The sequence below is a fragment of the Onychostoma macrolepis genome, chromosome 14, assembly GCF_012432095.1.
Source record: "Onychostoma macrolepis isolate SWU-2019 chromosome 14, ASM1243209v1, whole genome shotgun sequence".
NCBI classification, from domain to species: domain Eukaryota; kingdom Metazoa; phylum Chordata; class Actinopteri; order Cypriniformes; family Cyprinidae; genus Onychostoma; species Onychostoma macrolepis.
In genome coordinates, this window is record NC_081168.1 from 21,683,044 (window position 1) to 21,695,860 (window position 12,817).

General features: G+C 36.2%; 1 protein-coding gene across 2 annotated transcripts in view; it reads left to right on the forward strand.

Moving 5' to 3' along the window:
- Positions 1–12,817, forward strand: part of frmpd1b (FERM and PDZ domain containing 1b) — a 43,136-nt gene that overhangs the window by 23,735 nt on the left and 6,584 nt on the right. Inside the window, exons 4-15 of one of the 2 annotated variants that reach the window (XM_058798250.1) lie at positions 1,949–2,109; positions 5,762–5,864; positions 6,014–6,059; positions 7,104–7,208; positions 7,420–7,515; positions 8,030–8,155; positions 8,905–9,024; positions 9,439–9,575; positions 9,657–9,783; positions 10,820–10,912; positions 11,333–11,515; positions 11,682–11,826. In XM_058798250.1, coding sequence (XP_058654233.1) covers positions 1,949–2,109; positions 5,762–5,864; positions 6,014–6,059; positions 7,104–7,208; positions 7,420–7,515; positions 8,030–8,155; positions 8,905–9,024; positions 9,439–9,575; positions 9,657–9,783; positions 10,820–10,912; positions 11,333–11,515; positions 11,682–11,826 — 1,442 coding nt within the window. Of the gene's footprint in view, positions 1–1,948; positions 2,110–5,761; positions 5,865–6,013; positions 6,060–7,103; positions 7,209–7,419; positions 7,516–8,029; positions 8,156–8,683; positions 8,725–8,904; positions 9,025–9,438; positions 9,576–9,656; positions 9,784–10,819; positions 10,913–11,332; positions 11,516–11,681; positions 11,827–12,817 lie in introns of those variants that run through there. The other variant, XM_058798251.1, reaches the window with a different exon arrangement.

Below are 12,817 nucleotides of genomic sequence, written 5' to 3' on the forward strand. Positions count from 1 at the left end.
ATATTATAATCAGAGCAGAAATGCATTTCTTGAAGGATAGAAAAGCCTATAAAAGTGAAAACGCCCTTCACATTTGGAGCTCCAGAACATCACAGGCAGTTCTAATGATGTTTAGATGTAGCCACGAAAGATGGTTGACTTAGGCTTTGTCCCAATTGGTGCTCTCAGCCTTTGTAGTCCTCTTTTGATGTAGTGCACACTTTGATGATGCAATGTGACATGGACTGTGAACAACACACAGAGCAACCACCAAACCAGTCAGTCCGAACCATGACGGATCTCCCATGTGTTTAACAGACTTTGTGGGTTGAAGCCATCTTTTGGTTTTCTCCAAACCCATATAGATATAGGGAAAGAACACTAATCAGATCATAGTACTATTTTCCATTAATTAGGGTTGCAGGTTTTATGGTTCCTGTATAAGATATTGGCCTTGGTTTCCAGATGGGCCCTACCATAAATTCCAGCTTTGTAAAGCTCACAAGATTCAGCGTTTGTTGAGAGTGGCGTAGTTAGAGATGTTGTTTGTGGGCTCTTTTTCTTCTGAAAATGCTCAAATATTCTTCACTTAATTCATATCTGTATCTACATAAATGTTTAGATGGCAAATAATTCCTTGTTTTCTCATGAGAACTGCTTTCGAGATTTTCTCGTACTTCCATCTGCTGTGGGCTTGTAGTTCATTTGTCTTTCACCCGCTGGTATAAACACAGTCATCTCCTGCCATGCAACCACACGTTCATCAGGCAATTATCATCGCCATGTGTTTTAGAGTCTGTCGGCATACAGTGACGTCATTTCATGTGGTTTTCCACTGATTTGAATGTGATATTTTTGGAGAAAGTCTGTAGTTATTTATTTTAGGATTTTCTGTTCCAGAAAATGCTAGTTAATGTTATCACACTGGAGTAAAACTTACTTTCTTTGCTCAAACAACCCCCCAGAAAGGTCTTCTTTTTTTTTTTTTAAATATATGTTTTCCCCCTATTGTTTATTTTCAATTAGCACAGGTTTTATATTTCTTTCTGGAACTGACTGATCACAGGCCAGCCTCACTGATCTGAGCTTATGCACCTCAGTTTTGGAGTGAGCATTGACAAAATTATTGATTTTTCACTCAAAACCTGAGGTGCATAAGCTAAGATCATTAGACCTACTATAAATCAGTTCCAAAAAGAAATACAAAACCAGTGCTGACTGAAAGAAAACAAGTTGACAAAAAGATTGAATCCAAGATTTGACCACTAACATTGAAGATAAACCTCTCTCATGCTATTTGTAACTCTAAGAATGAAGATACATTTTTCTTCAAGTTTTTTTTCTACATTTTTGCTATGTCACACCATAGGACACAGTCCAATTTGTATTTGTCAACTACCCACTTAATGCACTTTAATTGTGTGGAAGTAATGCTGAAGTCCAATTAAAGACATACTTACTATATTCGATTGTGCTAAAGTGGAACTATTGCAAGTATATTTTAGGTACACTTTAAATATTTTGCATTTAAAGACCGATATTATTCAGAGGTCATACGATCCTCATCAAAAGTGACATTAAAACACATTTTAGGCTTATTAATAAGAAATGTGCATTGTGCACAAGTAATACTAAATATTAAAATTTTTATATCAGTAAGTCTTGAGTTTTCTGTCAGTAAATATGTTAATAGATTTGAACTATACTTAGTATGAAATAAACGTATTTTAAAAATATGACTTTTTTACTAGGGAACTGTAGCCTTGGTTAGCAATTCTATCTTCAAACCTTTGAACAGTAATGTATATATTTTACAAATTTGTATTTAAAAATGCAAGTTATTAAAAAATTGTATGGCAGTAGTACTGTACAGTAATAGATCAAGCAGTACACTAGTAATTCATTTTGAACACAGCCTGTGTGTTTTTTATCTGTCTGTCTGATTCTGTGCTCGCTCTGTCTCTCAAAGGGAGCGTATTTTAGGAGGCAGGAGGTCGCGCTCTGGGGATTCGGGCCAGCAGAACTTCCCTGTGAAGGTGACAGTGGAGGTGATCAGAGATGCTGTCCTGGACTCCCATGGATTCACTCTCTCATCACAGCACCCCCTGCTGGTCAGGGACATCACTCCAGGTACACACACACACACACACTTCACGTGGAGTTTGGCTTACGGGATGCGCTGGAGCAGGTTGTTTTTAAACACAGATTATGATCTAAGCGAAGCCGGGTTTGGATACTGTCCTGGCTGTGTGTGAGAAAATGTGCCCAGAGGAAAGAAACAACACAAATGAGATCCTGTTAAGATCTCTTATATTTCTCAGAGACACCAATAAGATTTAATGGAGACTTCTAAGAAGCACTGTCCTGCTTCTCAGATGTTTATCCTGAGAAAAGGACCCTGATTTATAAGCTTTTCCTCTGGATGTTTGTGTCTAGAAATCTCTGCATCAGATTGAATTTTCACCCTCTGTGCTGCTTTGACAGAGATGGTGAAACTGTGAGAAAGGACGTGACACTTGAGCTGGTGTGTGTGAGGTGGCCACCTGCTCCTCTGTCACTTATTTAATTCATTACGATGCAGGTGCACAAGCTCCTTCACACATAATATCTGTCTCTCACACACAAACACACACTGACAGAAGCTAATTATATTTATTGTCATTTTGAACCAGCAGTTACTGACACACAATCTCTCACACGTCTAGTCAGAACACATAAAAACCTACAGTAACTAGATAGCATTCAAGTCAACATAGTCACATTACTGATGTTTCAAAGGTCCTTTTTTAGCCAGAACCTAACACAGCATGTGTTGCATATATCCTTGATAGTCAAATCCCAAAATTGAAAATATCAGAAATTTCAGAAATATCCTCTCATTTAAAAAATCTATTTTCACCAAGGTTGCAATTATTTGATTAAAAATACAGTATAAATGGTAATAGAATATAAATAACTGTTTTCTATTTAAATATATATATGTGTGTGTGTGTGTGTGTGTGTGTGTGTGTGTGTGTGTGTTTGTAACTTATTGATGAGTCAAAGCTGAATTTTCAGCATCATTACTCCAGTCTTCAGTCTCACATGATCCTTAAAACAAAAATCATTCTAATATACTGATTTGATGCTCAAGAAACATTCTTTTTAATATTAATGTTGAAAACAGTTGTGCTGCTTCATTACTATATAGCAATTATACTAGCGATTATTGTCGATTTTATTGTACAGATACTATTTAAACTAAACTGAGCTAGACAATGACATCTCTGATTTCAATAATGAAATGCCTTTAACTGAAAATTGAGTATTTAATCTTATCGTTATACATTACTGATACTCTATCCTCCAATTTGATACTGTTAAGTGCTTTGACATAATCTGTATTGTTAAAAGCGCTATATAAATAAAGGTGACTTGACTTGACTTCATATGTTAGTGTGGAAACCATGATACATTTTTTCAGGGTTTATAACAATGTAAATGAAACTATGACAATATAAATTGCTTAATGCATTAATTTAATGCATCCTTGCTGAATATAGATATTGATTTAAAGATAAATTGTACTGACCAAAAAACTACATAAATACCTTTATTCTTGGGTAAAATATTAAAGAACAAACAGAGCACCACTTAACAAATCTATAATAAAATGTCATATTTAGCAGAAATATATGTAGAGTTTTTAACCTTTAACTGAAGCCGTTACTGTTTTGGTTTGTTTTGAATAAGACGTCACAATAATCAAGTTGGAAAAATCGAAACTTTCATAAAATTCCAGTTTATAACTTGTGATTCCAAGTTCAAGACAAAGACCTGAACTGTTTTAGTACCAAATAATTACCATAATATCAGCAACCCTATATACACTATTATATTACGGTATATAATTTTTAGCATAGCAACATCAAACTCTGTCTGAATCAATTGTGAGTTGATGCTGTCATTCATTGAATCAATGGCATCCCGTTTATTTATTTATTTATTTTTACAAATTATTTACTGTCTTCACATTAGGAAAATAACATATTAAAGAATAAAAACGATTTCACAAGAACATAGGAAGGCAAGATTGCGTGAGATTGCACGTCAACAACGTTGCCCTAGTTACAGAGACTCAGCTGACATCTTTTTTTAATGTCTTCTAGCAAGTCTGCCCATGAATCACAAGCAATAAATCCCTGAATGGATGTTTCCCGCCTTTGCAGAGCATTCCATATCTAAATCAGCCACATAAAAGGTTTTATTTTAGTCGCCTTAGAAGGCAGCTGTGTATACAGAGCAGACGGCATGGCAGCACACTGGATCTTGCAACAAAGCTATTGTGTGTGCATTCTTTCACACACACACACACACACACACACACACACACACACACACACACACACACACACACACACAGTCATTCTGTAGTGCTGACTTCTCTCTTTTTGCAGCAGAAACAGCTGATAAAAGCCCAGAGGGAGAACCTCACAGCCCTGCAGCACATAATTATGTGAAAGGAGAAGGAGAGAGAGAGATCTGCCAGCCATTGGTGGTTGGTTCTGGCAGGGCAGAGAGCCATCAGGGACTAAGGGGATGTTGTCGGGGCAGAAGGGCAGATTGTTTGTGTGTGTGTGTGTGTGTGTATAGTTTGGCTCGAAGACAAATGAGTGTAAATGGCAGAACAGAGCAGTGCAGAGACAAACAGACTCAGAGTCAGACACTCCATCCACAGAAGCACCAGACGTGACATGAATAATGAATTAACAATGCAACTTCCGCAATCGCATGGCTGTAACTATAACTTTTACTCATAGTTAGGGTTGGTGATTTGAACAAACCCATAACACATTCATTGATAATAACTGAAATGTATCTTGAGCAGCAAATCAGAATATTATAATGATTTCCGAAGGATCATGTGACACTGAAGACTGGAGTAATGATGCTGAAAATTCAGCTTTAAAATATATTCAAAAAGAAAAGTTATTTTAAACTGTAATATTTCACAATATTACTGTTTTTACTGTATTTTTGATCAAATAAATGCAGCCTGGTAAGCTTTAGAATGTTTGTCTTTCAAAAACATTTTTAAAAATCTGATCCACCTACACTTTTGAACAGTAGTGTAGACTGATCTTGAAATTACGAACATTAATCACCATAAAATCAAATAATTCAGAGTTTTCATCTCATAGTTGAATCACTATTAACTTTTACTTACAGTTAAGCCCTGTTCACACCAAGAACGATAACCATAAAGATAACGATAAAGATATAGTTTATATATATTAAAGAATAGCAGTCCACACCACAACTATAACGATAAAAGGCACAGAGAAATTATATCGTTGGAATCACTTTCAGAACGATTTTTTCCAGCTGATGAACGATAAAAATATTGACAGCCAATCATAATCAATCCTGCTGTTGCGAGCTTGAGAATTTAAAGCAGCAGACGAGTGTGCGCTTAGAATAAACAGACGATATTGTTCCCTGGTCTGGACGCTAATATCGTTGTCTTTAGTTATCGTTCTTGGTGTGAACGTGCCTTTAAGGTTAGTGATTTAAACAAACCCCTAAAACCAAGTATTAAGCTGTGGCACATAACTTAAATTGTGTGGCTTTTTGATGAGAGGTGTGTTCTTAATTTTATTAGTGATCTGATCAGACTCTTTGCCTGTAAGAATATAAAGCAGACATTGACTTACATTGAAGGTACTGTTCAGCATGCATGCAACTAGAGTTGTATTTTAATAGTTGCATGTGTGTGTGTGTGTGTGTGTGTGTTTATTTGTAGGAGGCCCAGCAGACGGTCAGCTTTTTCCTGGAGATCAGATCCTAAAACTGAACAATAAAGCCATAGAAGATCTTTCGCCTGAAAACGCGGAGCAGATGATTAGGTGACTGATCAGATTAGAGGAACACAGCTAAAATATTTTTGGCGAGTTGATATTACTTGCCCCACTTGTAAATATGATGATGTCATGACCTCATGATTTGGTAAAGATGTCTTTTTTTTTTTTTTTCATGTTTTGTGCTCCGCCCTCAGGGATTGCCAGGACTCTGTAACCATGACGATCCTCAGAAATATGGCGGTGTGTAATGAAGAGTCTTCTTCCAATTTGTTGTTGGGTCAGATAGTGGTAGGGTTGGGAGGGGGTTGTTCTGGTTTTGGATTTTCTACTGGTGATTTTCTTTCACCAGTACAAGTCAATTTGAGTTTATATTTTATAGAGTTTGTTTATAAATAAATTGATATAAATTTATTTATAGAGAAGTTTATACAATATAGATTGTTTCAAAACTGCTTCACAGTGACAAACAAAAAAAAATCTTCAATTATGAAACCTCTTAAAGGGATAGTTCAACCAAAAATGAAAATTCTCTCATTAATTACTCACCCTCATGTCGTTCCAAACCCATAGGACCTTCGTTCATCTTAAGAACACAAATTAAAATATTTTTGATGAAATCCGAGAGCTTTCTGACCCTGCATAGACAGCAACGCAACTGACACGTTCAAGGCCCAGAAATGTGATAAGGACATTAAAATAGTCCATGTGACATCAGTGGTTCAACTGTAATTTTACGAAGCTACGAGAATACTTTTTGTGTGCGAAGTAAACAAAATTTATTAAACTTTTTTTTTTTCTCTTCTGTATCAGTCTTGCTGGCTCCTGTGTCAGCAGCACCACACGCTTGTGTCCTGGTACTCTTGTGAATGTGCATCGAAGACTGACACGGAAGAGTAGAAAATGTTTACTACAGTTGTTATTTTTGTTTTCTTTGTGCACAAAAAGTATTCTCGTAGCTTCGTAAAATTACGGTTGAACCACTGACGTCACATGGACTATTTTAACGATGTCCTTGCTATGTTTCTGGGTCTTGAATGTGGTAGTTGCGTTGCTGTCAATGCAGGATCATAAATCTTTCAAATTTCATCAAAAATATCTTAATTTATGTTCCGAAGATGAACAAAGGTCTTATGGGTTTGGAACGACATGAGTAATTAATGACAGAATTTTCATTTTTGTGCGAACTATCCCTTTAAATTTCAGTCATAAGGCAACCCTTCAGAAGACCAGAGTGTCATTGTCCAGCTCAGAATTTAAAGAAATGTTTGTTTTTTTTGCCTTCAGAATCCAAAGTCTTCGTTCATAACAGCAGAGAAGAGAGCTCGTCTGAGAAGAAACCCCGTTAAAGTGCGCTTTGCAGAAGAGGTGGTCGTCAACGGACACACTCAGGTAAAGCCACACACATACTCTCACGCCAACCCTAGTCAGGATTACACATGGGCCAAAAAGGTGTGATGCAGCCTGGTTAATAGTTTTGTACTAACCAGCCATGACCACGAGCAGCATTGCATGAAAATTCATTTGTTGTTGGTATATTTGTTTTCATCAAAACATGATGACATGCTTTTTTCCTAATCCATGTTTCATTGATTGTTTCCAGGGAAACTCTCTTCTCTTCCTGCCCAATGTTTTGAAGGTGTACCTGGAGAACGGCCAGACCAAAGCCTTCAAATTTCACAGGACCACCACTGTCAAGGTTTTAGATTGCCGTTTTACTTTTCTGTACTCTATATCAACTTTATCTTTAACTTCAGTACTGTAGGGTCCAGCGATACTGCAGGAAATCCATCAGTTATTGCTTAATCTTAACTTTATTTGTGTGAAAATGTGAAAATATCTATCCACCAAGAATCAAGGGCCTAAAAAACGTTTCAAGACCCCTTTTTTCTTTATTTTGTAAGACATCTACGTTTGTTTCACTAACCATTAAAATCCAGAATGACTTTGTGTGGGTGTATACTCTTCAAAATAAAGCTTCCTTATTAGTATCTGTGATTTAACATCCATGAAACCTTTCCATTCCACAAAAAGTTCTTTACAGTGGAAAGGGGTTCTTTGGATCATTAAAATGTTCTTAACGTAGACAAAATGGTTAGTTTAAGAACTGTTCACTGAAAGGTTCTCTTGTGAACCTAAAATCTGCTCTTCTATGGCATTGCTGCTCAAAGAGTGAGAGTGTAGTAGGCTATTAAAGTTGTCTCTGTGTGCAGGATATCGTGTTGACTCTGAAAGAGAAGCTGTCCATTCGATGTATTGAGCATTTCACACTGGTGCTGGAACAGCAATATAACATCACCAAACTACTGCTGCTGCATGAGGAGGAACTCATACAAAAGGTAACACACACACACTAGCTAACTAAAAGCAGCAATGCTGTTAACTTCAATATATAGTTTATCAAGTTACAACAGTAGCTTGGCTACATTCAGAATCATGCAAAGCATTAAGAAAAACATTTCCAACAATAAACGTAGCAGGACAAATAGCTAAATGTAGCATGACACTATATTGTATAATTATAGTCTCTGATAATTGTATAATTAAAATAAATGACTGTTTTAAACAGCTTGAATGTAATTATCTTATAATTTGACAGTAACTTAAAGGGTCTTGACTACTGTATTTTTCTGGAATATAAGTCAAGTTGTTAAATCATCTGAATATGCTGCAACTTATACTATTCCAAAGCGGCTTACATAATGTGCAAAACGCATTTGAGTGAGGAGAAATAAAATACATGTTCATAGTGTGTATAATGTTTGAAAACATTTAATACACCAGTATTTTACAATATTTCTGAATGTAATAACAAAATGTGACTTATACGATGCAATTTTTCTCTAAACAATGCAATTTTCTCATAGTCAGGTGTGACTTATTTTCTGGAAAATATGGTAGTTCAATTGTGAGTAGCTTGCAACTAGGCAAGTTCTAACACATACATAAAGACACAATTGATATTCAAAGAAATGACTAATTTTCTAACATACGTAAAACCATATAGAACTGTTAATTTTGTGAAATATATCTACTTATACACACTACAGCCATGACTGGAGTTTGTAATAAAGTACTGCTCTTTCAGGTGGTACAGAAGAAGGATTCCCATGACTACAGGTGTCTGTTCAGAGTCTGCTTCATTCCCAGAGACCCAATGGACCTTCTGCAAGATGATCCTGTGGCCTTTGAGTACCTCTTTCAGCAGGTCCCACAATTTGATTATGAACCTTGTTCGATCAAAGAACTTGCTAAAAAATAAAGTGGTGTAGTAATAAAGCAATGCTTTAAGACTGCAGTGTTATTAAGTATCAGCGAATAAGGTACTAAAACAGTTTATCAGTGTTATGAATGTTTATTTTTTATATTGCCTTTTCATGTTAATTTTAGTTGTAGCAGTTTTGTTTTCGTCATTTTTGTTACTATTTCTTTTACAATTTATAAATTATTTCAGTTTTAGTTATTTTAGTATGTCAAGAAATGCTGCCTTGGCAACTAACTGAAATAAAATATTTATTTATTTAATGTCCGTTAATGTTTATTTCATTTAAAGTAAGGAAAATGTTTTATGTGGTTTTAATTTGAGTTAACTGACGTAACCCTGGTGTGTATGTGTGTGTAGAGTGTGGCAGATGTGTTACAGGAACGCTATGCTGTAGAGATGAAATGTAACACAGCGCTGAGACTAGCCGCTTTGCACATGCACGAGAGACTGGCAAGCTGCGGCCAGACGACGAGAGCATCTGTTAAGAGTGTTGTGTAAGAGTGCACACATACACTCAAAAATACTCATGCTACATTAGAAAACAGGCATTTAATGCGTGTGTGTGTCTGTGTCAGCAAGGAGTTTGGTTTAGAGAGCTTCATCTCTCCCACGCTGCTGAGGAACATGAGAGAGAAAGACCTACGGAAAGCTCTCAACTACCACATGAAGAAGATCCAGTCGCTGCTAGAACCACGTCAGAAGGTGTGTGTCTTTTACATTTTTCAGAAAACTATTAACAATATGTCCCTGTAAACAGAAAATAATATAATGTATTAAATATTTTTTACATATACATTTTTATATTTAAAATTAGTTTATAGATGATCCCTTTGACAATCTAAACATGGTAGATTAACATACTGCCTACCATACAGTATAAACTGTACACTGCCTACTATTCTTTTAAAAATGTATGTGAAATAGTATGCAGTGTAAATGTTTGTTGGTTACTGGAAGTATTTTTCCATCCTGTTTTCCCATAGGGATTTTTTTTTTTTTTTTTAAGTCTTTGTCAAAGTGATTTAAGCCATAAACCAAACCAACCAGCTATGAGGTCAATCACAACATTACAAACTTTGAAACAAAACGTACTCAGACAATCAGACAAAAAAGAAAACGTACGAAGCTGACTAAAGAGCTATGAATCCCACTGCAAATGACAATCAAATTAAAAACAATGGTGAAATATAAAACTATACATTTTAAGTTGTTGATAATATCTATAGAAACAACTTATATTAAGTTTAATGCAAAATATGCACATATATATTATATATATTTATTTATTTATTTATTTTTTAAGTATTCTGATAACGTAGGGAGACTCAGTTACTTCAGTTGTGGTGCATCTTGCAGAACATTTTTTGCTCACCACGACAACTTCAGAGCTTACAACAGATGTGTCTATTAAGGTTTATAAGTTATCACTGAAAATCAGTTTTTCTATGGTGGAAATGATTGGACTTTTTACTGCTGGTTCATCTGTTACACTGTAAATGTGGGATGCAGTATTTCATGCATTGTGTTCTGATTATATCCTGCACATTTTACCAAATGTAGTTGAGAACTGGGTTTTCTATACCAAATATGAATTTGCATAATCTGCACATTATACATATTATGCATTGCAGCAGTTCCAAGACCACATTTCTTTGTCCTGTCCTAGTTTTTATGACTTCAATCATAATGAAAATCTATTTAATTATCTTTTCCATTTCCCTCTCTCTCACTTTTTCAGGTGATTTCTGTGTCTCAGGCCCGTTTGGCTTATCTGACCCAGATGGCGGAGCTGATTTCATACAGCGGGAGAAGCTACAACGCCACCATGCTGGTGAGAGAGTTGTGTCCATCTGCCACGTTCATCACAAATAACAAACAAAATCTGCAGGGCACGGATATGTTCCGTTTATTTTCCTCTCGTCTGGAGGCAACCATTTGTTTTTTTTAGATACTGTTATGCTGGATAAAATCTTGACAAGCATCCTCCTGTTTTTAAGGATATGAATTTAAGCACGTTATATAAGATGGCTGTTCTAGGGAGCGAGAGATTTGGATAAAATAGCAGCATCTCTTGCAATGACATAAAAATAAACCTTGAAATGACGTAAAGCCTGAGACCAATTCATTATAAAGAACTGACTCATAAGATTCACATGAGACCATTTTAAAAATCCTGTTTATATCCTTTATATGTTGATGTATTTCCTTGGTAAGACTGAGTCAGATTGGAGGACATGTTTGTGTGTTACAGTTGCAGGACAGGGAGTCATTGGTGAGTTTGCTGGTTGGAGCGAGATACGGGATCAGCCAAATACTAAACCACCAGCTCAACATGATCTCCACCATCATAGACTTCCACTACATCACCCGAATAGAGGTGCTCTCAGAGTCTGACAGAGTCAGCATGCTCAAGATTTACCTGCAGGACATCCAGGTGTGTACACATCTACCAACAGATTAAAATAAACCGTTAAAATGCTGAAACTGTACCTTCGGGACACCCAGGTGTGGATAAACACCCAGGCACGGAAATATGTTTTTCCTCTCTCTTCTTCTCTTTCTCTCTCCATCTGACCATCTCTTTATCCTGCAACTTTTAGCCAATAGCCCTTCTAATGGAATCGGTAGCAGCTAAAGATCTGGCCTGCCTCCTGGCTGGATACTGCAAACTGCTGGTTGACCCCAATATCAATGTGTTTCGCTGGGGACCCAGACCTAAAATGCGACGCATTCCGGCAGAAGAAGGTAGGAGATTAGGGAAGATTGTGTCATTAAATATGTGGCATAACATTTAACTTTTTTCTCCTATCACCCTGCCCACACTACAAGTGATTGATGTTGCTCTGTGTAGGGAGAAGTGTTATTATTGTTAACTAAATCTGTTAAAATCTTTTTTGTTATATTAAATAAAGCTGAAATAAAGTAAACTATAAATTAGGGATGCACAATATTGGATTTTTGCTGATATCGGATATGCCGATATTTTTCAACTCATTGTGGCCGATAGCCGATGCCGATATATTTTCTTTTGTTTGGAAACAACACCAAGTCTCAGCATCAAGACCCGGGAGGCTGCCTCTGCTGCACACACTAGTGACTGTTGACTCTCTCGCACCCAGGATGCTCATTCTGTACTTGCATTCTCAGATTAAATGTGGCAATCCAAAACAGTGACTCTATCACCTTTCAGGCAAAAGTTAGCATTAAGAATGACCACACAGCTTGTATGATCTTATCGCAAGCACAGACTCAGCATATGCGAGTTACTTATCGGTAAGGCATATTGGCATAATTTTTCATATCGATACATTTTAAGCCACTATCATAAAGCCGATTCCGATAATATTTTGCATCCGTACGCAAAAATATTAGATGAAAAACTTAAACTGAAAAAACTTTCAGAAATGGAATTTGAAAATTGTTGGAAGTTGAAAATAGCTAATTCAAAATAATAAATACTAGTACATTTATAATACTAAAATAACACTGATCGGATGACTAGGCAGTCCACAATTTTGCACACTGCATGTTGTGGTTGCAACATGAAAAAGTGCTATGGTGGTGGTACCATTGTACAGTGATGGTGCCAGATTATGGTACTTTGAAATATACTGAAAATTATGTACCCTGGTGTATGGTACTTCCAACAATATCATGGTACTACTATGGGACATATACACTGGGATTACACTGGGTTACAATGTATATGGAATGTATGTTGTGTCATTTAAGATTT